This window comes from Oncorhynchus clarkii, chromosome 18 (genome assembly GCF_045791955.1).
Source record: "Oncorhynchus clarkii lewisi isolate Uvic-CL-2024 chromosome 18, UVic_Ocla_1.0, whole genome shotgun sequence".
Classification (NCBI taxonomy): domain Eukaryota; kingdom Metazoa; phylum Chordata; class Actinopteri; order Salmoniformes; family Salmonidae; genus Oncorhynchus; species Oncorhynchus clarkii.
Genome location: NC_092164.1, coordinates 29807129 through 29833073, shown reverse-complemented (window position 1 = coordinate 29833073; position 25945 = coordinate 29807129). Strand labels below are relative to the sequence as shown.

Below are 25945 nucleotides of genomic sequence, written 5' to 3'. Positions count from 1 at the left end.
TCCTCTATGTAGCTGTGTGGCAAGCTTTTAATCTGAATTGACATGCACAATTATTCAGTTGATCATTTTCTAAAGCAGGAGACTTTGAATAAAAGGATCCATTGTCTTAACTCTCCTTCTGTCTATTTTTGGTTCATTGACATCTTACTCAGAGACGGACTGGCCATAGGGCAATTCTGGAAAATGCCAGATTAGCTGGTCCATCTTTAGCTCAATGGGCCTGTCTAAATGGTGGCTTGGAGGCCTAGAGGGGGGAAAATGGGCCTGCTCGTTGGCAATGCTGCGGGGGAGATTTCTGGTCCCACCACCCTTTTGTACATCCTCTCATTTAGTGTGGGTGTATTACAACCTTTATTTAATAGCATAATTGGATAGTAACACTATTCTGCTCCCACAATTACATGAGTTACAGCAATCCTATAGGGGTTCATAATGCCTGTACAAAGCAGCCTTTCCAATTGTTACACAGTGATGTAAGTGCAGTCTACATCCCTGCTGCTAACTACCATCTCTGTGTCTCCATTACCAGTCTACATTTTATCCTAGGTCAACAACAATACATTGGATACAGGAAACAGGAAAGTACTCTATTGTTTAATTACATGTAAATTTTGTTTGTTTAGTGAATGGCCAAAAATAGTGCACTATATGGGGAAGTAGATGTTTCCATTGCAATTTTGATACTGGGCATCAGACTGTGGACTTTATATCCTAATTAAACACAAGGTGCCAGTGTGGGCGTGACGGCTGACAAATCACTGTCAGCAATGAGAAACAGCCTGTGACCCCCCCCCCCCCCCCAGGGCGAGAGATTGGGCAGGACTAGACTTCGAAGTGGGATCAAAGGTTGTGTGTGTGTGTGTGTGAGAGAGAGAGAGAGCACATGCATTTCACTGCAGTGGTCCTGGAGTGGTCTGGACATCCTCCTAAGGCAGTTACCACTTGCTTGACTTGAGTCTGGGTGTATGAGAGGGGTAAAGATCACTACTGTCCACAAATTAGCCTAATGCCTCAATCACACCCACAGTACATTCATTTCCAATGGAACGCTGAATTTGCCTTGCAGCATTTCGTTGCAGAGAAAATTTCAGTGCGTTCTGTGTGGTGCGTGTGTAGGATTTATTGAAAGTATGCATCAAACTGTATGCATCGAAGGTGTAACAGAAATGGTAGTAGACGATGAATGTTGAACTTGCTGCACACATATCCAGATGTTGCGTACCATTTTATGGAATGACAGTGTTGGTGTGATCTAGGTGTAAATCTAAACTTGTGTTAATTTCAGAAAATGAAACTGGCAGTTAATTTTGGATATAAAGGGTTAAAAGCAACTCAACACTCAAATCTCTCCCTGTCTCATCTATTAATCTGAATATCCCTCCTACTCAAATTATTGGCCTGGAACAAAGCAAATCAGACGACATAAACTAGCACCACATGCCAAAGATAATAGAATAGAGAGAAAATATGTTCCAAGGTTGATATACATTTTACCCTCTCATATAAAAGTTGTTTTAAGTCTCTTACACATTCCCCACTTTCGCACTCTCCCAGGTACACGCCCTTTGACTTGTCAGGGGAAAAACGTTTAAGAAAAAACTAAATCAAGGAAGAGATTCTGCAGCTGTAGTTTGGCACGTTTTTTGGGGGGGGTTCTCAAACCGAGGACATAGACGGGAAAATAAACACAAAATTGGGCACATTTGAACTGTTTGCTTGCCCTGTAGCAGGTATATGGTGAGTTACATATTTTGTTCATGCTTTATTGAAAAAGTTTTGCACTGTAAACGTGCTTAAATCATAACGCTTATGCCACGTTTTAGATACACCCTTGCAGGAACTGTCTCGTGAAACGTATACGCTCTAAGAGACAGTGCCAATGACGAAGCTGTTGGAGACTTCAAGAAAGACTGTTTGTTTTTTTTAAGTAGAAAATAACGTTCGATTTTAAAGGGCAAAAAAACGATTTAAATATATGTCAGTAGTGCATTATTTATCATAATTGCATAGCCCTTCTTGATCATTATTGATCAGTCATAGCGAGTGCACTCTCAACCCAAAAATAGCCGATAAGTGTGCCTCTTGTAAAACGGATCGATCATCTAGCCTACCATGAGCAATATGAGCCTGTTTGGTTTGTACAACTGGCCTAAAATGTATTGACTATTTAAAGAACATATTAAACCTACACTGTAAAGATGTTACCTGTATTTCATATTACAGTACAGTACACCAAAGCAAGCACTTTAATGACGCACAGTACATGACTGTATTCAACTGTAAAAGTAAATGCTACCGTAATCGGAATGAATTAATGGATTCATTAAATTAGTTGAGGGGAAGGATTTGTATTTCACAGTATTTTACTGTAATTAAAGGTTTAAGACTTGCTGCCACTCCAATCAACCTGGCCTCAGAGCATTTCGTATTGTTCTGTACATAAATGCGAGACACTCCATTTAGTATGACATGTTACGGTGGTATCTATTAATTGTGGATGTACATCACCCATTTTGTATGATTTGTATTATATGTTGCGAATTTGCAAAAACGATCAAATGTTACGAATTTAGCTATGTTGCTAGGTGGCTAACGTTAATTAGCTTTCTAATGTTAGCTAGACTAGGGGTTAGGGTTAAGTTTAGGAGTTAGGTTAAAGGGTTATTAAGGTTAGGTTTAGGGGAAGGGTTAAGGTTAGGGGAAGGGTTATCTAACATGCTAAGTAGTTGCAACGTATCTAAAAAGTAGTAAGTAATTGAAAGTTGCTAAAATGCTAAAGTTGTCTGTGACCTTTGGGTTGCTAGACGTTTGCGTTATACGCCCACTCAACCACCCTTGCGAGTTCGAATCTCATCACAGACAACTTTTTGCATTTTAGCTAAAGTATGTAGCCACAACCTAACTTGTTCCTCTCTTAATATTTCATGCCACACAAGCGGTAGTATTGTCATTACTCAGAGCACGTACTGTATCACATTCGCCCATTTGGAAAGGCAACACTCAATCTACTTTGGGCTCTGGAGTGAAACGGAAAACCTCTGGGTGTCTATATTTAATTATTTGCTGAGTTGTTTTTTGGCCTTTGCTCGACATAATAGTTGGTGTGTGTCGGAACTGAGGTGGGGTCAGAGCTGTCCTTGTGACGTTGGCTAAGTAATAGAAGCCCTGTGTTCATTAGTTTGGAGATGAGGTTGACTGTCACTGACCTTGACTGTGAGAAGGCATAGCCAGGTTGCAGCCAGTCCACCAAGTAAATAATACATGTAAGAATAGGACAGAAATGGCAGTGCAAGAATAGTGACTGTGGGTTTTGTTGTAAAGAGTTTGAGGATTACCAGGGAATGACGGGTCATTGTGGTTCATGTAGGCCAACATCCGCGAAGGTGTGAACTCTGGTGCGCATGGATCCGTTAGGCCTACTTATCAATGTTTCTCCTTGGGCTTCACCTTTTCGTTGGCTTCACCTTTTTATTTAGATTTTGCATGTCAATTCATAGTGCAATTAAAAACAATCTAACTGTACAACTTTTTACATGTCAATAATCAGAAAGAATATATGTTTATCCAAACAGCCTACTCTAATGCCTCAAGTCTATAAATAGTCTATAATGAGTATAGAGAGTAGCTACTACACTCTCATTGGACTTTATCCTTATCAGTTGCCTCCTTTCAATCACATATATGGTAGGTCTATATATAACCACATAATAACACATGTCTCTTCGGTAATTGGTATCAATCAATGTATGGTGTTAATATAGATTTAGTAACAGTAAAGAGTGTTAGAACCACAGGGTCAGTACCGGTTGCGGTTGACAGTATTTCTTGGAGCTTGTCAGAGCGGACAATGAAAGTGTAGCTTTTAATCTGCTGCCCTCGCTCTTTCTCAGCATAATTAGGCTAATATCCATGTTTCCTAATTGCCTGTAGCCTGTGGATGTGGTGATTGCACTAGGAGAAGGAGGGGTTGGAAGAGAGGGGAGAAGAAGGTGATGAGGGGGTGCTGAAGTGTGACATGTTTCTTTACAATGGCAGATGTATTTACCTTCTCAAAAGCCCCCTTGGATTTCCAAAAACAGATTTAACAAGCGAAAGTCTATTGTAAAAAGCTATAAGGTGCACTGTAACAAGAAGCACATGGCTGAGCACTTTAATAAGTCAGGATTCCTATTTTACTCAGCCATGCCTCCTGGCCCGTCCAACATTTCCTCATCTCTCACCCCTTCTAATGCGACTAGCCCCGACGCTTCTCCATCTTATTCCCCAGCCCCGCTACAAAGTTTCTCCCTGCAGGCGGTCACTGAGTCCGAGGTGCTAAAGGAGCTCCTTAAACTTGACCCCATTAAAACATCTTGGTCAGATGGCTTAAACCTTTTTTTAAGACCTCTAGAAGTGCAAGTGAAATTAAACACCAAATATTCAGTAATATACTGTACTGTAACGTGTAAACACTTAGGATCTAATCTACTTGCACCAATCCCTAGTATTTACAGTAAAAAACATTTAATTCATCCATTCATTCATTCCGATTATGGTAGCATTTACTTTTTTACAGTATAATACAGTGAATATTACTTTATTGTACTGTGTATCATTACACAGGACTTTCTTTGATACTGTATCTATATTACAGTAGGTGTACTGTAATATGAAATACAGATTTTCACGTGCCACCGAGCTGCCTGTAAACCTGTAAACTACTGTCAAATTCACAGTAACCCCTTTACAGTGTATGCTTTTTCTTGGCAGATGTGTGTGTGTACTTTGTGTGCTACATTTAAATAAGTTGACAAACGAGTGAGGTTGGCCAACTTAACATCTCCGTTCACTAGCTTGGTGCAGAGTTGGCCTGTAAATTCCTATCATGTTTAACTGATCTCCACTGACAAAAATTTATGAAATTCCTGCATGGATGTGTCACTCACTGGTATGCATTGTATTTTTTGCTCAGTGTGAGGGCAATCTTACACATACAGCTGTCTATTGTGAGTAATAGGACACATATCACGCATATCTCGTGCAATCAGTCCTACACTCATGGCCTATATTACATGCAGTACCAGGCAAAAGTTTGGAAACACCTACTCATTTCAGGGGTTTTTCTACATTGTAGAATAATAGTAAATACATCAAAACTATGAAATAAAACATATGGAGTCATGTAGTAACCAAAAAAAGTGTTAAACAAATCTAAATATATTTTAGATTTTAGATTCTTCAAAATAGCCACCCTTTGCCTTGATGACAGCTTTGCACACTCTTGGCGTTCTCTCAACCAGCTTCATTAGGTAATCACCTGGAATGTATTTCAATTAACAGGTGTGCCTTATTAAAAGTACATTTGTGGAATTTCTTTCCTTCTTAATGCGTTTGAGCCAATCAGTTGTGTTGTGGCAAGGTAGGGGTGGTATACAGAAGATAACCCTATTTGGTAAAAGACCAAGTTCATATTATGGCAAGAACAGCTCAAAAAAGCTAAGAGCAACGACAGTCCATCATTGCTTTAAGACATGACGGTCAGTCAATCCGGAAAATTTCAAGAACTTTGAAAGTTTCTTCAAGTGCAGTCGCAAAAACCATCAAGCTATATGATGAAACTGTCTCTCATGAGGACCGCCACAGGAAAGGAAGCCCCAAAGTTACCTCTGCTGCAGAGGATAAGTTCATTTAGAGTTAACTGCACCCCCCGATTGCAGCCCAAATAAATGCTTCACAAAGTTCAAGTAACACACACATCTCAACAACTGTTCAGGCCTTCATGGTCGAATTGCTGCAAAGAAACCACTACTAAAGGACACCAATAAGAAGTGACTTGCTTGGACCAAGAAACATGAGCAATTTACATTAGAACGGTGGAAATCTGCCCTTTGGTCTGATGAATCCAAATTTGAAATATTTTCTTTCAACCGCTGTGTCTTTGTGAGACTCAGAGTAGGTGAACTGATTATCGCCGCATGTGTGGTTCCCACCTTGAAGCATGGAGGAGGTGTGATGGTGCGGGGGTTCTTCGCTGGTGACACTGTCTGTAATTTATTTTGAATTCAAGGCACACTTAGCCAGCATGGCTACCACAGCATTCTGCAGCAATACGCCATCCCATCTGGTTTGCGCTTAGTGGACTATCATTTGTTTTTCAACAGGACAATGACCCAACACACCTCCAGGCTGTGTAAGGGCTACTTGACCAAGAAGGTGAGTGATGTAGTGCTGCATCAGGTGACCAGGCCTCCACAATCACCCAACTTCAACTCAATTGAGATAGTTCTAAATGAGTTGGACTGTAGAGTGAAGGAAAAGCACCCAAAAAGTGCACAGCATATGTAGAAACTCCTTCAAGACTGTTGGAAAAGCATTCCAGGTGAAGCTGGTTGAGAGAATGCCAAGCGTGTGCAAAGCTGTTGTCAAGGCAAAGGGTGGCCACTTTGAAGAAAATTAAATCTAAAATATATTTAGATTAGTTTAACACTTTTTTGGTTACTACATGATTCCATATGTGTTATTTAATAGTTTTGATGCCTTCACTATTATTCTACAATGTAGAAAATAGTAAAGATAAAGAAAAATCCTTGAATGAGTAGGTGTGTCCAAACTTTTGACTGATACTGTACAACCGTATTACTCATATATAAACTCAGGGGCATACAGCACACACAAACACGGATCCACGCACACACACACATACACACACACACACACACACACTAACATATTCACTATGTAAAATGTCTGTCCCTCACAAAATCTTGAAATGCCTTTTGAAATCACATGAGTGTGTGCTGTGCATAAGGGTGTGAGTAAGGTAACAGAGATAGAGAGAGATAAAAGAGACAGAGCGAGACAGATAAAGAATGAAAAAGAGAGATAGAGGAAGCGAGAGAGAGACATAAAGAATGAGAGAAAGATCGCAAGAGAGAGCTAGAAAAAGGTTGAGAGCAGGCAGGTAATCCCTGAGGTAATCTGAAGCCCTGGCCGTGTGGTGGCTTCAGTAGATCAGATGACCTATCAAAGATCAGAACTTCCATTGTGCATCGCCGCTTGTCTCTCAGTCAGACTCTCTATCACCTTCTTAGTTTATCGCGCATCGCCTGTCTGTCGCCTACCTACCCTATCCTACCAAGAAGTTCCAGACACAACACCTGAAACGACAAGCCTTTGTATATCTCAGGGATATTCACTGTTTCCACTGTGGTGCCTATCTTTGTCTCCTTAAATTAGATTGTCACGAAAATAATTACAGTGCATTCAGTAAGTATTCAGACCCCTACCCTTTTTCCACATTTAGTTACGTTACAGCCTTATTCTAAAATAGAAATAAAAATGTTCCTCATCAATCTGCACACAATGCCCCATAATGGCAAAGCGAAAACAGGTTTTTAGAAATGTTTGCCATGTATTAAAAATAAAAATTCGAAATTGAGATCAGGTGCATCTCGTTTCCATTGATCATCCTTGAGATGTTTCAACTAGAGGTCGACCGATTAATCAGAATGGCCGATTAATTGGGGGCCGATTTCAAGTTTTCATAACAAAAAAATGTACGCACCTTTATTTAATCTTTATTTAACTAGGCAAGCCAGTTAAGAACACATTCTTATTTTCAATGACGGCCTAGGAACGGTGGGTTAACTGCCTCGTTCAGGGGCAGAACAACAGATTTTCACCTTGTCAGCTCGGGGGATTCAATCTTGCAACCTGTTAACTAGTCCAACGCTCTAACCACCTGCCTCTCATTGCACTCCACGAGGAGACTGCCTGTTACGCGAATACAGTAAGCCAAGGTAAGTTGCTAGCTAGCATTAACCTTATTTTATAAAAATCAATCAATCAATCATAATCACTAGTTAACTACACATGGTTGATGATATTACTAGTTTATCTAGCGTGTCCTGCGTTACATATAATCGATGCGGTGCGTATCGTTGCTCCATTGTGTACCTAACCATGAACATCAATGCCTTTCTTAAAATCAATACACAGAAGTATATATTTTTAAACCTGCATATTTATCTAAAAGAAATCCAGGTTAGCAGGCAATATTAACCAGGTGAAATTGTGTCACTTCTCTTGCGTTTATTGCACGCAGAGTCAGTGTATATGCAACAGTTTGGGCCGCCTAATTTGCCAGGATTTTACGTAATTATGACATAACATTGAAGGTTGTGGAATGTAACAGGGATATTTAGACTAATGGATGCCACCCCTTAGATAAAATACGGAACGGTTCCGTATTTCACTGAAAGAATAAACGTCTTGTTTTCGAGATGATAGTTTCCGGATTCGATCATATTAATGATCTAAGGCTTGTATTTCTGTGTGTTATTATGTTATATATATAAATAAAGGTAAAATAAAATAATTAAGTCTATTATTTGATAGAGCATTCTGAATGAGCGGTGGAAGGCAGCAGCAGGCTCGTAAGCATTCATTCAAACAGCACTTTCGTGCGTTTTGCCAGCAGCTCTTCGTTGTGCGTCAAACATTGCGCTGTTTATGACTTCAAGCCTATCAACGATGTGAAATGGCTAGCTCGTTAGCGGGGTGCGCGCTAATAGCCTTTCAAACGTCACTTGCTCTGAGACTTGGAGTTGTTGTTCCCCTTTCTCTGCATGGGTAATGCTGCTTCGAGGGTGGCTGTTGTCGTTGTGTTCCTGGTTCGAGCCCAGGTAGGAGCGAGGAGAGGGACGGAAGCTATACTGTTACACTGGCAATACTAAAGTGCCTATAAGAACATCCAATAGTCAAAGGTATATGAAATACAAATGGCATAGAGAGAAATAGTCCTATAATAACTACAACCTAAAACTTCTTACCTGGGAATATTGAAGATTAATGTTAAAAGGAACCACCAGCTTTCATATGTTCTCATGTTCTGAGCAAGGAACTTAAACGTTAGCTTTCTTACATGGCACATATTGCACTTTTACTTTCTTCTCCAACACTTTGTTTTTGCATTATTTATACCAAATTGAACATGTTTCATTATTTTTTTGAGGCTAAATTGATTTTATTGATGTATTATATTAAGTTAAAATAAGTGTTCATTCAGTATTGTTGTAATTGTCATTATTACAATAAATAAAAAAAATCGTCCGATTAATCGGTATCAGCTTTTTTTTGGTCCTCCAATAACCGGTATCGGTATCGGCGTTGAAAAATCATAATTGGTCGACCTCTAGTTTCTACAACTTGATTGGAGAAATTCTACAAGTTGTTGATTCTAAAACTTGATCTCACCTGTGGTAAATTCAATTGATTGGACATGATTTGGTCTATATAAGGTCCCACAATTGACAGTGCATGTCAAAGCAAAAACCAAACCATGATATCGAAGGGTTTGTCCGTAGAGCTCTGAGACATGATTGTGTCGAGGCACAGATCTGGGGAAGGGTACCAAAAAATGTCTGCAGCGTTGAAGGTCCGCAAGATCACAGTGGCCATCATTCTTAAATGGAAGAAGTTTGGAACCACCAAGCCTCTTCCTAGAGCTGGCCGCCCGGCCAAACTGAGCAATTGCGGGAGAAGGGCCTTGGTCAGGGAGGTGAACAAGAACACGATGGTCACTCTGACAGAACTCCAGAGTTCCTCTGTGGATATGGGAGAACCTTCCAGAAGGACAACCATCTCTGCAGCACTCCACCAATCAGGCCTCGATGGTAGAGTGGCCAGACGGAAGCCACTCCTCAGTAAAAGGCACATTACAGCCCGCTTGGAGTTCGTCAAAAAGCACCTAAAGGACTCTCAGACCATGAGAAACAAGATTCTCTGGTCTGAAAAAAACAAGATTGAACTCTTTGGCCTGAATGTCAAGCATCACGTCTGGAGGAAACCTGGCATCCCTACGGTAAAGCATGGTGGTGGCAGCATCATGCTGTAGGGTTGTTTTTCAGTAGCAGAGACTGGGAGACTAGTCAGGATCGAAGGAAAGATGAACGGAGTAATGTACAGAGAGATCCTTGATAAAAACCTGCTCCATATTGCTCAGGACCTCGGACTGGGGCGAAGGTTTACCTTCCATCAGGACAACGACTTTAAGCACACAGCCAAGACAATGCAGGAGTGGCTTCGGGAGAAGTCTCTGAATGTCCTTGAGTGGCCCAGCCAGAGCCCAGAATTGAACCCGATCAAACATTTCTGGAGACACCTGAAAATAGCTGTGCCGCAACGCTCCCATCCAACTTGACAGAACTTGAGAGGATCTGGAGAGACGTGTACAAAGCTCTCCCTCGACCCTCAATTGGCAAATCTGACCATAATTCTATCCTCCTGATTCCTGCTCAACAAGCAAAAAAGACAACAGGAAGCACCAGTGACTCTCAGACTGGAATATGTTCCGGGATTCTTCCGATGGCATTGAGGAGTACACCACATCAGTCACTGGCTTCATCAATAATTGCATCGATGACGTCGGCCCTACAGTGACATACCCCAACAGGAAGCCATGGATTACAGGCAACATCCGCACTGAGCTAAAGGGTGGAGCTGCCGCTTTCAAGGAGCGAGACTCTAACCCGGACGCTTTTAAGAAATCCCGCTATGCCCTCCGATGAACCATCAAACAGTCAAAGCGTCAACTAAGATCGAATCGTGCTACACCGGCTCCGACGCTCATCGGATGTGGAAGGGCTTGCAAACTATTACAGACTACAAAGAGATGCACAGCCGAGAGCTGCCCAGTGACATGAGCCTACCAGACGAGCTAAATTACTTCTATGCTTGCTTCATGGCGAGTAACACTGAAACATGCATGAGAGCATCAGCTGTTCCGGATGACTGTGTGATCACGCTCTTCGCAGCCAATGTGAGTAAGACCTTTAAACAGGTCAACATTCACAAGGCCGCAGGCCCAGATGGATTACCAGGACGTGTACTCTGAGCATGGTCTGACCAACTGGTAAGTGTCTTCACTGACATTTTCAACCTCTCCCTGTCTGAGTCTGCAATAACAACATGTTTCAAGCAGACCAACATAGTCACTGTGCAGAAGAACACTAAGGTAACCTGCCTAAATGACTACCGACCCGTAGCACTCACGTCTGTAGCCATCAAATGCTTTGAAAGGCTGGTCATGGCTCACATCAACACCATTATCCCAGAAACCCTAGACCCTCTCCAATTTGCATACCGCCCCAACAGGTCCACAGATGATGCAATCTCTATTTCACTCCACACTGCTCCTTCACACCTGGACAAAAGAAACACCTATGTGAGAATGCTAATCATTGACTACAGCTCAGCGTTCAACACCATAGTGCCCTCGAAACTCATTACTAACCTAAGGACCCTGGGACTAAACACCTCCCTCTGCAACTGGATCCTGAACTTCCAGACGGGCCACCCCCAAGTGGTATGGGTAGGTAATAACACATCCACCACACTGATCCTCAACACAGGGGCCCTTTAGGGGTGCATGCTCAGTCCCCTCCTGTACTCCCTGTTCACTCATGACTGCACTGCCAGGCACGACTCCAACACCATCGTTAAGTTTGCAGATGAAACAACAGTGGTAGGCCTGATCACAGACAACGACTAGACAGCCTATAGGGAGGAGATCTGAGACGCTGTCGTGTGGTGCCAGAACAATAAACCCTCCCTCAACGTGATCAAGATAAAAGAGATCATTGTGGACTACAGGAAAATGAGGACCGTGCATGCCCTCATTCTCATCGAAGAGGCTCTGTAGTGGGGCAGGTTGAGAGCTTCAAGTTCCTTAGTGTCCACATCACTAGCAAAAAAACATGTTCCAAACACACCAAGACAATTGTGAAGAGGGCACAACAAAACCTATTCCCCCTCAGGAGACTGAAAAGATTTGTCATGGGTCATCAGATCCTCAAAAGGATTTATACAGCTGCACCATCGAGAGCATCCTGACGGGTTGCATCACTGCCTGGTTAGGCAACTGCTCGGTCTCTGACCGCAAGTACATCACTGGGGCCAAGCTTCCTGCCATACAGGACCTCTATACCAGGCTGTGTCAGAGGAAGGCCATAAAAATTGTCATAGACTCCAGCCAAGTCTAGGTCCAAGAGGCTTCTAAAACAGCTTCTACCCCCAAGCCATAAGACTTCTGAACATATAATCAAATAGCTACCCAGACTATTTGCATTGCCCCCCCCTCTTTTACACTGCTGCTACTCTCTGTTATTATCTATGCATAGTCACTTTAATAACTCTACCTACATGTACATATTACCTCGATTACCACGACTAACCGGTGCCCCCGCACATTGACTCTGTACCAGTACCCCCTGTATATAGCCTCGCTATTGTTATTTTACTGCTGCTCTTTAATTATTTGTTACATTTATTTCTTACAACTGTTTTGTTGGTTAAGGGCTTGTAAGTAAGCATTTCACTAAGGCATTTGGCACGTGACAAATACAATTTTCTCTCTCTCTCTCTCTCTCTCTCTCTCAAAACCACCTTGTCAAAAAAAACTTACCACACCCTACCCTTCTTTCTCTGGGCAGAGAGAGCAGTCATGGAGTCGGCCATTCAGACTATAGTTGGTGTCTTCCTGAAGTCAGCCAAGGGGAAGGAGAGTTTGGGAGGGAATGACTTCCAGAAGCTGGTGAAGAGCCAACTCCACAACATCATGATGGTCAGTTAGACAGCAGCCTCCACACTCACCAGCTATAAATACTACATCTTTCTGAACTCTTTGACTGAACTATATTTGTTAAGCTTAATATCACTTTATTTGTCACACATACAGTGGTGGTCCGAAATTATTGTCACCCTTGATAAAGAGGATCAATAATGACTATATAAAATAAGTAATTCAAATGCTAAGCTATATTATTTTTTGCTGAGCTATATTATTTATACTAATTCAATTGCTCAGAGAAAGAGATTTTGTTTAACAAGTAATAAAATGTTTTCTCAAAAAGGTATGGGTCAAAATTATTGACACCTAAAGATTCTTATGAATAAAGTAGTCAAATGTTTAGTATTTGGTCCCTTATTCCAATGACCATATCAAGCTTGTGACTCTTCTTGCAACCAATAAAATGTTATATACACTACCGTTCAAAAGTTTGGGGTCACTTAGAAATGTCCTTGTTTTCCATGAAAACATAAATGAAATTGGTTGCAAAATGAATAGGAAATATAGTCAAGACGTTGACAAGGTTATAAATAATGATTTTTAATTGAAATAATAATGGTGTCCTTCAAACTTTGCTTTCGTCAAAGAATCCTCCATTTGCAGCAATACAGCTTTGTAGACCTTTGGCATTCCAGTTTGTTGAGGTAATCTGAAGATATTTCACCCCATGCTTCCTGAAGCACCTTCCACAAGTTGGATTGGCTTGATGGGCACTTCTTACGTACCATACGGTCAAGCTGCTCCCATAACAGCTCAATAGGATTGAGATCCGGTGACTGTGCTGGGCACTCCATTATAGACAGAATACAGAATGTTCTTAACTGACTTGCCAAGTTACATAAAGGTTAAAAATAGTTTGGAGCTGTGCTTTGGGTCATTGTCCTGTTGTAGGATGAATTTGGCTCCAATTAAGCGCTGTCCACAGGATATATCATGGTGTTGCAAAATGGAGTGATAGCCTTCCTTCTTCAAGTTCCCTTTTACCCTGTACAAATCTCCCACTTTACCACTACCAAAGCACCCCCAGAACATCACATTGCCTCCACCATGCTTGACAGATGGCGTCAAGCACTCCTCCAGCATCTTTTCATTTTTTCTGCATCTCATGAATGTTCTTCTTTGTGATCCAAACACCTCAAACTTAGATTTGTCTGTCCATAACACGTTTTTCCCTATCTTCCTCTGTCCAGTGTCTGTGTTCTTTTGCCCATCTTAATCTTTTATTTTTATTGTCCAGTCTGAGATATGGCTTTTTCTTTGCAACTGTGCCAAGAACAGGTCCTCACTGTTGACGTTGAGACTAGTGTTTTGCGGGTACTATTTAACCTGTTGAATCTAGGGGGCACTATTGTCATTTTTGGAAAAATAACGTTCCCAAAGTAAACGGGCTATTTTGTCAGGACAAGATGCTAGAATAATGCATATAATTGACAGCTTAGGATAGAAAACACTCTAAAGTTTCCAAAACTGTAAAAATATTGTCTGTGAGTATAACAGAACTGATATTGCAGGCGAAAGTCTGAGAAAAATCCAATCAGGAAGGTACTCTTAATTAGAAAGCTCTGCGTTCCTAATGAGCAGTGAATGAGATATCAACCAGATTCCTTTTTCTATGGCTTCCCTAATGTTTCTAGTGTCACAATACATAGTTTCAGGCTTTTATTTTGAAAAATGAGCCTGAACGTCAACATTGCGTCAGTGGTCAGCTGGAGTCTCTCAGAGTGTTTTGTGCGTAAAAGACAAATGCAGCCATCGTTTCTCTCTTTCCTACTAAGAAGCCACCTGTCCCGGTTGATATATTATCGAATAGATATTTGAAAAACACCTTGAGGATTGAATATAAACAACGTTTGCCATGTTTCTGTCGATATTATGGAGCTAATTTGGAATATTTTTCGGCGTTGTCTTGACCGAATTCTCAGCCAAACGTGAAGAACTAACTGAGTTATTTCGGCTACAAAAATAATATTTTTAGAAAAAAGGAACATTTGCTTTTTAACTGGGAGTCTTGTGAGTGAAAACATCCGAAGCTCATCAAAGGTAAACGATTTAATTTGATTGCTTTTCTGATTTTCGTGACCAGGTTGCCTGCTGCTAGCTAGGCATAATGCTATGCTAGGCTATCGATAAACTTACACAAATGCTTGTCTTGCTTTGGCTGTAAAGCATATTTTCAAAATCTGAGATGACAGGGTGATTAACAAAAGGCTAAGCTGTGTTTCAATATATTTCACTTGTGATTTCATGAATATGAATATTTTCTAGTAATATTTATGTCTGTTGCGTTATGCTAATTAGTGTCAGTTGATGACAACACTTCCGGATCCGGGATGGGTAGTTACAATTAATAAAGCTGCCAGTTGAGGACTTGTGAGGCGTCTGTTTATCAAACCAGACACTCTAATGTACTTGTCTTCTTGCTAATTTGTGCACCGGGGCCTCCCACACCTCTTTCTATTCTGGTTAGAGCCAGTTTGCGCAGTTCTGTGAAGGGAGTAGTACACAGCGTTGTACTGAAGATCTCCTTCAGTTTCATGGCAATTTCTCGCATGGAATAGACTTCATTTCTCAGAACAAGAATAGACTGACGAGTTTCAGAAGAAGGATCTTTGTTTCTGGTCATTTTGAGCCTGTAATCGAACCCACAAATGCTGATGCTCCTGATACTCAACTAGTCTAAAGAACGCCAGTTTTATTGCTTCTTTAAACAGGACAACAGTTTTCAGCTGTGCTATCATAATTGTAAAAGCGTTTTCTAATGAACAATTAGCCTTTTAAAATTATAATCTTGGATTAGCTAACAAAACGTGCCATTGGAACATAGGAGTGATGGTTGCTGATAATGGGCCTCTGTACGCCTATGTAGATATTCCATAGAAAAATCTGCAGTTTCCAGCTACAATAGTCATTTACAACATTTACAATGTCTACATTGTATTTCTGATCAATTTGATGTTATTTTAATGGACAAAATGACATTTCTAAGTGACATCAAACTTTTGAACAGTAGTGTATGTATATATATATATACAGTGCCTTGCGAAAGTATTCGGCCCCCTTGAACTTTGTGACCTTTTGCCACATTTCAGGCTTCAAACATAAAGATATAAAACTGTATTTTTTTGTGAAGAATCAACAACAAGTGGGACACAATCATGAAGTGGAACAACATTTATTGGATATTTCAAACTTTTTTAACAAATCAAAAACTGAAAAATTGGGCGTGCAAAATTATTCAGCCCCCTTAAGTTAATACTTTGTAGCGCCACCTTTTGCTGCGATTACAGCTGTAAGTCGCTTGGGGTATGTCTCTATCAGTTTTGCACATCGAGAGACTGAAATTTTTTCCCATTCCTCCTTGCAAAACAGCTCGAGCTCAGTGAGGTTGGATGGAGAGCATTTGTGAACAGCAGTTTTCAGTTCTTTCCACAGATTCTCGATTGGATTCAGGTCTGGACTTTGACTTGGCCATTCTAACACCTGGATATGTTTATTTTTCAACCATTCCATTGTAGATTTTGCTTTATGTTTTGGATCATTGTCTTGTTGGAAGACAAATCTCCGTCCCAGTCTCAGGTCTTTTGCAGACTCCATCAGGTTTTCTTCCAGAATGGTCCTGTATTTGGCTTCATCCATCTTCCCATCAATTTTAACCATCTTCCCTGTCCCTGCTGAAGAAAAGCAGGCCCAAACCATGATTCTGCCACCACCATGTTTGACAGTGGGGATGGTGTGTTCACGGTGATGAGCTGTGTTGCTTTTACGCCAAACATAACGTTTTGCATTGTTGCCAAAAAGTTACATTTTGGTTTCATCTGACCAGAGCACCTTCTTCCACATGTTTGGTGTGTCTCCCAGGTGGCTTGTGGCAAACTTTAAACAACACTTTTTATGGATATCTTTAAGAAATGGCTTTCTTCGTGCCACTCTTCCATAAAGGCCAGATTTGTGCAATAATACGACTGATTGTTGTCCTATGGACAGAGTCTCCCACCTCAGCTGTAGATCTCTGCAGTTCATCCAGAGTGATCATGGGCCTCTTGGCTGCATCTCTGATCAGTCTTCTTCTTGTATGAGCTGAAAGTTTAGAGGGACGGCCAGGTCTTGGTAGATTTGCAGTGGTATGATACTCCTTCCATTTCAATATTATCGCTTGCACAGTGCTCCTTGGGATGTTTAACCTGTTGCGTCGACCAAACCCGGATCCGGGATTCTATTTACAGACCTAAGCTCATTACCATAACGCAACGTTAACTATTCATGAAAATCGCAAATGAAATGAAATAAATATGCCATCTCTCAAGCTTAGCCTTTTGTAAACAACACTGTCATCTCAGATTTTCAAAATATGCTTCTCAACCATAGGAAAACAATCATTTGTGTAAAAGTGGCTAGCTAGCGTAGCATTTAGCGTTAGCATTAGCGTTAGCATCCAGCACGCAAGATTTCAACAAAAACATAAAAGCCTTCAAATAAAATAATTTACCTTTGAAGAACTTCGGATGTTTTCAATGAGGAGACTCTCAGTTAGATAGCAGATGCTCAGTTTTTCCAAAAAGATTCTTTGTGAATTCGAAATAGCTCCGTTTTCTACATCACATTTGGCTACCAAAAAAAAACGAAAATTCAGTCCTCAAAACGCGAACTTTTTTCCAAATTAACTTCATAATATCGACTGAAAACATGGCAAACGTTGTTTAGAATCAATCCTCAAGGTGTTTTTCACATATCTCTTCAATGATATATCGTTCGTGGAAGCATGGTTTCTCCCCTCAATCAAATGGAAAAGTACAAGCAGCTGGCGTTTGCGCACCAAATTCCACGCAGGACACCAGGCGGACACTTGGAAAATGTAGTCTCTTATGGTCAATCTTCCAATGATATGCCTACAAATACGTCACAATGCTGCTAACACCTTGGGGAAACGACAGAAAGTGTAGGCTCATTCCTTGCGCAATCACAGCCATATAAGGAGACAATGGAAAACAGAGCTTCAGAGATTCTGCTCATTTCCTGGTTGACGCATCATCTTGGTTTCGCCTGTAGAATGAGTTCTGGGGCACTTACAGACAATATCTTTGCAGATTCTGAAACTTCAGAGTGTTTTCTTTCAAAAACTGTCAAGAATATGCATAGTCGAGCATCTTTTCGTGACAAAATATCGCGCTTAAAACGGGAACGTTTTTTATCCAAAAATGAAATAGCGCCCCTAGAGATCCAACAGGTTAAAGCTTGGGAAATCTTTTTGTATCCAAATCCGGCTTTAAACTTCTTCACAACAGTATCTCGGACCTGCCTGGTGTGTTCCTTGTTCTTCATGATGCTCTCTGCGCTTTTGACGGACCTCTGAGACTATCACAGTGCAGGTGCATTTATACGGAGACTTGATTACACACAGGTGGATTGTATTTATCATCATTAGTCATTTAGGTCAACATTGGATCATTCAGAGATCCTCACTGAACTTCTGGAGAGAGTTTGCTGCACTGAAAGTAAAGGGGCTAAATCATTTTGCACGCCCAATTTTTCAGTTTTTGATTTGTTAAAAAAGTTTGAAATATGCAATAAATGTCGTTCCACTTCATGATTGTGGTCGCAAAGTTCAAGGGGGCCGAATACTTTCGCAAGGCACTGTATATATATATATATATATAGTTGAAGTCATAAGTTTACATACACTTAGGTTGCTGTCATTAAACCTAGTTTTTCAACCACTCCACAAATTTCTTGTTAGCACATAATTTTTCCAACAATTGTTTACAGACAGATTATCTCACTTACAATTCACTGTATCACATTTTCACTGGGTCAGAAGTTTACATACACTAAGGTGACTGTGTCTTTAAACAGCTTGGAAAATCCCTGAAAATTATGTCATGGCTTTAGAAGCTTCTGATAGACTAATTGACATCATTTGAGTCAATTGGAGGTGTACCTGTGGATGTATTTCAAGGTCAACCTTCAAACTCAGTGCCTCTTTACTTGACATCATGGGAAAATCAAAAGAAATCAACCAAGACCTCCACAAGTCTGGTTCATCCTTGGGAACAATTTCTAAATGCCGGAAGGTACCGAATTTTTACTAGGTTAAATGTCAGGAATTGTGAGTTAGGATCACCACTTTATTTTAAGAATGTGAAATGTCAGAATAATAGTAGAGAGAATGATTCATTTCAGCTTTTATTTCTTTCATCACATTGCCAGTGGGTCAGAAGTTTACATGCAAAGTTTACTCAATTAGTATTTGGCAGCATTGCCTTTAAATCGTTTAACTTGGGTCAAACATTTCGGGTAGACTTCCACAAGCTTCCCACAATAAGTTTGGTGAATTTTGGCCCATTCCTCGTGACAGAGCTGGTGTAATTGAGTCAGGTTTGTAGGCCTCCTTGCTCGCACACGCTTTTTCAGTGCTGCCCACAAATTTTCTATAGAATTGAGGTCAGGGCTTTGTTATGGCCACTCCAATACCTTGACTTTGTTGTCCTTAAGCCATTTTGCTCTGGAAGTATGCTTGGAGTCATTGTCCATTTGGAAGACCGATTTGCGACCAAGCTTTAACCTCCTGACTGTTGCCTTGAGATGTTGCTTCAATATATGCACATAATTTTCCTCCCTCATGAAGCCATCTATTTTGTGAAGTGCACCAGTCCCTCCAGCAGCAAAGCACCCCCACAACATGATGTACCCGCACTGGAATTGTGATACAGTGAAATAATCCGCCTGTAAATAATTGTTGGAAAAATGACTTGTGTCATATGCAGGTAGATAGATATAGGTAGATAGGTAGATATCCTAACCGACTTGCCAAAACTATAGTTTGTTAACAAGAAATTTGTGGAGTGGTTGAACAACGAGTTTTAATGACTCCAACCTAAGTGTATGTAAACTTCCGACTTCAACTGTACATATAAGTAAGGAATGGATTAAGAATATATATACATATATGTCAGAGCAGCATTGGACTAAGATACAGTGGCATAGTATAGAGTACAGTATATACATATGAAATGGGTGATGCAATTTTTACACACAATTAAAGTGACTAAGATACCGTAGAATAGTATTTAGCACAGTTCAATTTATACATATGAGATCAGTAATGCAAGAAACGGAGACATTATTCAAGTGGCTAGTGTTTCATTTCCTTAAAGTGGCCAGTGATTACTAATCTATGGCTGTAGGCAGCAGCCTCTGATGTGCTGGAGATGGCTGTTTAACAGTCAGTGGTGTAGTATAGAATACAATACAGTATATACATTTGAAATGGGTGATGCAATATGTAAACACAATTTAAAAGTGACTAAGATACCGTAGAATAGTGTGCATTTTATACATATGAGACTGAAATGTTTTTAAAGTGGCTAGTGATCCATTTCTAAAAGTGGCCAGTGATTCCTAATCTATGTCTATAGGCAGCTGCCTCTGATGTGCTGGAGATGGCTGTTTAGCAGTCTGATGACCTTGAGACTAACATAATAAAATAGGGTGGGTTGCACCTAAAATGAATAAATTCTTAAACTGGGTTGAATCAAGGTATGTCTATTAATCATGCTGCACAAAACAATACTGCACCTTGTGATGTAAGGGGTCAGTTACTACTGAGGTCAACTCTGCTGGCATCGCCACTGAGTCATGTCTGCCCGTCTCTCTCTACTCTGCACCCAGGACACGGACAGCTCCGAGGCGGTGAAGAAAATGCGACAGGGCCTGGACTCCAACCAGGACGGTAAAGTCAACTTCGAGGAGTACATGGACCTGGTGGGCTACTTGGCAACCTCGCTGAGTGTGCAATGTACTGCTGCCGTGGAGACGCCAGCCGAGAGCGCTGCCACCGCACCGGAGATCGGGAGTACGCCAGCAGACGTAGAGGAAGAGAAGGCAGAAGCGGAGGCACAGCCAGAGGCAGCCACAGCTGTAGAGGAAGAGAAGGTTGAAGTGGTAGAAAAGGTGGAAGAGGCGGAAAAGGTGGAGGAGCCAGCAGCAGCCGGGGAGAAGATAGAGGAGGCGTCATAGGAGTTTACCACCGGTCCTGTCCGGACATTACAATACACACCAACACCAAACTGATATACACCACACTACCCTAATACACACTACAGTACACTATACAACCCACCCTTGAAACAGGTGTGCTGCAATAATACCACAACATTACAGTATATGTTGGAACCCCACAATAACACATTTATTTTCATACACACATACACACACCCAGTATTTGGTCCTAAAATACACTAGTACACACTGCAACATACTATAAACCTCAATCCATACTTTCTTGATATACAGTATACTTAGTATTACTAACATACATTACACTATAATTACTTACATTACAGCAGGACATGCCATTATATGTTGATATACTTTCCACTATATAGCACACTATAGCTCATTATATGGATATTTAATACATTCTGCCATTGATTGACATGTGACATTTTGACACACCCCCTGAAATGTTGGCACATTTCCACACATGGAGAACTCAATGACCTTGACATACACTGACACACATGCCACTATGTGTGTCATTGTATGAAGCAATACTAAATTGAGTTATATTTGCATTCCTTCGCTCTCCCTTTGCATATCTACAATGACGTAATGCAAAACTATACTACAGTACATTCCACAATGTACAGTCAAGTCAGGCCATCTCAACTCGTTCTTCTGAGAAGGATGCTTGGCTTAATGGCTTTGCATGATGCAAGTAAGCACAGATGCATGCCATATTCAACACAGCAAATTCTCTAGTGTTAAATCAACACTGGCAGTGTTACATTTAACACTGGTCCAGTGTCTATACGGCCCACACTTGTCAGTGTTGAATTAACACACTGCTTAGTGTAAAGCCTTATTTGCATATTTCCCAGAGTGCCTTGTTTTCAAGTGAAGTGCAGAGTTACCACCCATGACTGTATTTGTTCCTGACAGAAACATGGTTGTTGTATTCATCAGCTTTAAGTCCTGTGGCCTTCACCAAGTGAAGTCCTAAGTAAATATGTTCTCATTAAAATTGAATTATTTAACACAATACAACATGTATTTCACAAGGCCTTAGTTTTACCCTAATACAGTAACCTGAAACTCATGGTTTTACAGGCCACATCAGGCCTGCAAGCAACATTATACTTGCTTGGGGATATCAAACATTTGGGATTTTTAATCAACCACAACTTTAATTCAGATTGACTGCCGGGTTGAGAAGATTAAGATATGAGACTACCTAAACCATCTTTTTTTTATTCCTTTTTCTCCCCTATTTCGTGGTATCCAATTGGTAGTTACAATCTTTCCCATCGCTGCAACTCCCGTACGGACTCGGGAGAGGCGAAGGTCGAGAGCCGTGTGTCCTCCAAAACACAACACAACCCAGCCAAGCCAAGCCGCACTGCCTCTTGACACAATGCCTGCTCAACCCAGAAGCCAGCCACACCAATGTGTAAGAGGAAATGCGGTACACCTGGCAACTTTGTCAGTGTACACTGCGCCCAGCCCACCACAGGAGTCGCTAATGCACAATGGGACAAATGGCCAATTGTGCACCACCCCATGGGTCTCCCGGTCACAGCCAGAGCCTGGTCTCGAACCAGGATCTCTAGTGGCAGTGCCTTAGACCACTGTGCCACTCGGGAGGCCCTACCTAAACCATCTTAACTGGAACAACCATTTCAGTAACAGCTGCGAGAGTCCCAAGTGGCACAGATTGGATTACATGCTAAAAAAACATAGACAGTACCAGTCAAAAGTTTGAACACACCTGCTCATTCAAGGGTTTTTCTTGATTTGTACTATTTTCTACATTGTTGAATAATAGTGAATACATCAAAACTATGAAATAACACATATGGAATCATGTAGTAACCAAAAAAAGTGTTAAACAAATCAAAATGTATGTTATATTTTAGATTCTTCAAAGTAGCCACCCTTGGCCTTGATGACAGTTTTAGACACTCTTGACATTCTCTCAACCTGCTTCATGAGGTAGTCCTGGAATGCTTTCCCAACAGTCTTGAAGAACTCCCAACATATGCTGAACACTTGTTGGCTGCTTCTCCTTCACTCTGCGGTCCAACTCATCCCAAACCATCTCAATTGGGTTGATGTCAGGGGATTGTGGAGGCCAGGTCATCTGATGCAGCACTGCATCACTCTCCTTCTTGGTATATAGCCCTTACACAGCCTGTTGAAAAACAAATGATAGTCCCACTAAGCACATACTAGATGGGATGGCGTATCGTTGCAGAATGCTGTGGTAGCCATGCTGGTTCAGTGTGCCTTGAATTCTAAATAAATCACTGGCAGTGTCACCAGAAAAGCACCATCACACCTCTTCCTCCATGCTTCACGGTGGGAACTACACATACAGAGATCATCAATTCACCTACTCTGCGACACGGTGGTTGGAACCAAAAATCTAAAATTTTGACTAATCCGACCAAAGGACAGATTTCCACAGATCTAATGTTCATTGCTCATGTTTCTTGGCCCAAGCAAGTCTCTTCTTATTATTGGTGTCCTTTAGTAGTGGTTTCTTTGCAGCAATTTGGCCACGAAGGCCCGATTCACAGTCTCCTCTGAATAGTTGATGTTGAGATGTGTCTGTTACTTGAACTCTGTGAAGTATTTATTTGAGCTGCAATCTGAGGTGCAGTTAACTCTAATGCACTTATCCTCTGCAGCAGAGGTAACTCTGGGTCTTCCTTTCCTGTGGTAGTCCTCATGAGAGCCAGTTTCATCATAGCGCTTGATGGTTTTGCGATTGCACTTGAATAAACTCAAAGTTCTTGACATTTTCTGGATTGACTGACCTTCATGTCTTAAAGTAATGATGGACTGATTTCTCTTTACTTATTTCTGCTGTTTTTGCCATTATATCGATTGGTCTTTTACCAAATAGGTCTATCTTCTGTATACCACCCCTACCTTGAAAGAAATTCCACATATTGACTTTTAACAAGGCACACCTGTTAATTGAAATGCATTCCAGGTGACTACCTCATGAAGCTGGCTGAGAGAATACCAAGACTGTGCAAAGCTGTCATCAAGGTAAAGGGTTGCTACTTTGAAGAATCTCACATATAAAATATATTTTGATTTGTTTAAAACTTTTTTGTTTACTACATGATTCCATATGTGTTATTTCAAATTAAAAATAGTAAAAATCTAGAAAAACCCTTGAATGAGTAGGTGTTTCCAAACTTTTTACTGGTACTGTTTATTGAAACAATTCTAAAACTCTACCTGCAATAGAGCATGCTGGGAAATATGATAATGATGTGCTTGGTTTCAGTTTAACACTGGTTATTAAAACCAACACTGGGATTCTTGTACACGAATGAGTGTTGCTGTAACACTTACAGAGTGAATTTGTAAGTTCTCTCTCTCTCTTTGTTCTCTTCCATTGCAACTCTGTCATTTAAATTAAGCTCTGGCATGTCATGACAATAAACAAATTGTGCTGCTGGGGTTCTTACTTAGTTCAGACTAGTCTTTCTCTCTTTATCTTTCTCTGTCTTTGCTTTGTCTCATTTTCTGGAAGATCCAAGCAGGGCAGCATCTAGAGTTTATGGACTCCTCTCCGCTACTAGCTAGCCAATAGCCATGGATTTGGAGCTGGAAGATCAGGTGTGGTGTGTCCTAATAATGGCCTAGTAAATAATTAAGGGGCCCAGGATGGAATTAACACCAGGGGACCCTTGTGGCCCCAAGGGAGCCCGAAATAGCCCTCAAGCAGCAAGCCACTGACCCTGGAAGGCCCCTAGGGGCCCTTGAGATTGGGCCCAAGCCGTTTCTCCATGCAACCCAATCCACCAGAACCAGAACCAGGAAGAAAGGAGGGAAAAAACACACCCAAACGTTAAGAAAAGGGGCTCTTATAGCCTATTGGAGACATCACACCTGACAACAGAAACTTGACCCTTGTTTAGGTATTGTGCAGGTATTTTTTCTACACTCTTAGAATTTATTTTGCTATGTATAACCTAAAAGGGTTCTTCGGTTGTCCCTATTGACGGTTGTCCATGTAGAACCCTTTCCACAGAGGGCCAAAAGGGTTCGACCTGGAACCAATAAGGATACTACTATGGGGGCAGCTGAAGAACCCTTTTGGAATCTTTTTTTGTTGTTGTATATTTTTGTTGTTTTTGTTTTCTTCCTGGTTCTGCTACCATCAGGTATGCTGCATTACCTGGTCACACCCCTGTTCTCTGTATTGAGAAACCCTGTTTGACCTGCAACTATTTTCCCAGTGCTTAAGTCATGGCTTAATACCATTGTCTTAACCATAGTGGCCACATCCTTGGACAAAAACCAACACAAGAGTTACTTGATTACTGATAGCTATCTGTGACTCATCTGAAGATCCTGAGTTCCAATGAAACTGTCAGACCTGGGTTCAAATACTATTTGAAATCTTTTAAATACTTTCAGTGTTTGTTCTAGCCTGCCTGGAGTGCCAGATGGGCAGGGTTTGCAGTTTTTTGACTATTCTATTGGTCCATTAAGCAAGGAAATCTTGGTAATCTTAGTATTTGAACCCAGGTCTGTAAACTGCTTTACCCCTTAGCCCAGTAGTGTTACACAGCATGTAACTATTGTTTGCTATATATTATTTTTTAATATTACTACCTTTTATTGATTAAACAGCTACTATTATTTGATAATATAACTATTATTACTCCAGCCATTCTAATGGCTTGAATTGTATAACTTGCATGTAATATGGTACAATTTTATTATGTATGTTTAACAAATTAACACATTTTGGAAGCCTTAAAATAACTGTCCAGTGAAAATCTCCCTTTTAAAAACTCATACCCAAATCACCCTGGGGTGGCAGGGTAGCCTAGTGGTTAGAGTGGTGGACTAGCAACCAGAAGGTTGCAAGTTCAAATCACCGAGCTGACAAGGTACAAATCTGTCGTTCTGCCTGTTCAGGGGCCTCGTTCTGCCTGTTCAGGGGCAGAACGACAGATTAACCCACTGTTCCTAGGCCGTCATTGAAAATAAGAATTTGTTCTAAACAGACTTGCCTAGTTAAATAAAGGTTACATTTTTTTTGTTGTTGACTCGTCCTATTCTTGTTTTGTGGCATATATTTCCTCATTTAATATGAGTCACATTGGCTCAATGGCTGGTCTGACTAAACTAACCAGAAGGGAATGGTAGAAAGCTGTTTTTGCATGACTTTTTATGATATTTTTAACGATCAGTAATATGCCCACACCACTGAAACACAGAGAAGCCGCTTTTTAATGTTCTTTGTTACCATTTCTGGGAAAGAATACTATTACACTGATATTGTAATTAATTATAGGTCATATTTCAGAGAAA

General features: G+C 40.9%; 1 protein-coding gene across 1 annotated transcript; it reads left to right on the top strand.

The window, feature by feature from the left end:
* The first annotated feature begins 1586 nt into the window (after positions 1-1586).
* Positions 1587-25669, top strand: LOC139373305 (protein S100-A16-like). Its single transcript, XM_071113687.1, has 3 exons — positions 1587-1737; positions 12471-12601; positions 20273-25669. Exons 2-3 carry the CDS (start codon positions 12482-12484, stop codon positions 20618-20620), a joined length of 468 nt encoding a protein of 155 aa, XP_070969788.1. The 5' UTR covers positions 1587-1737; positions 12471-12481; the 3' UTR covers positions 20621-25669.
* Positions 25670-25945: the final 276 nt, after the last annotated feature.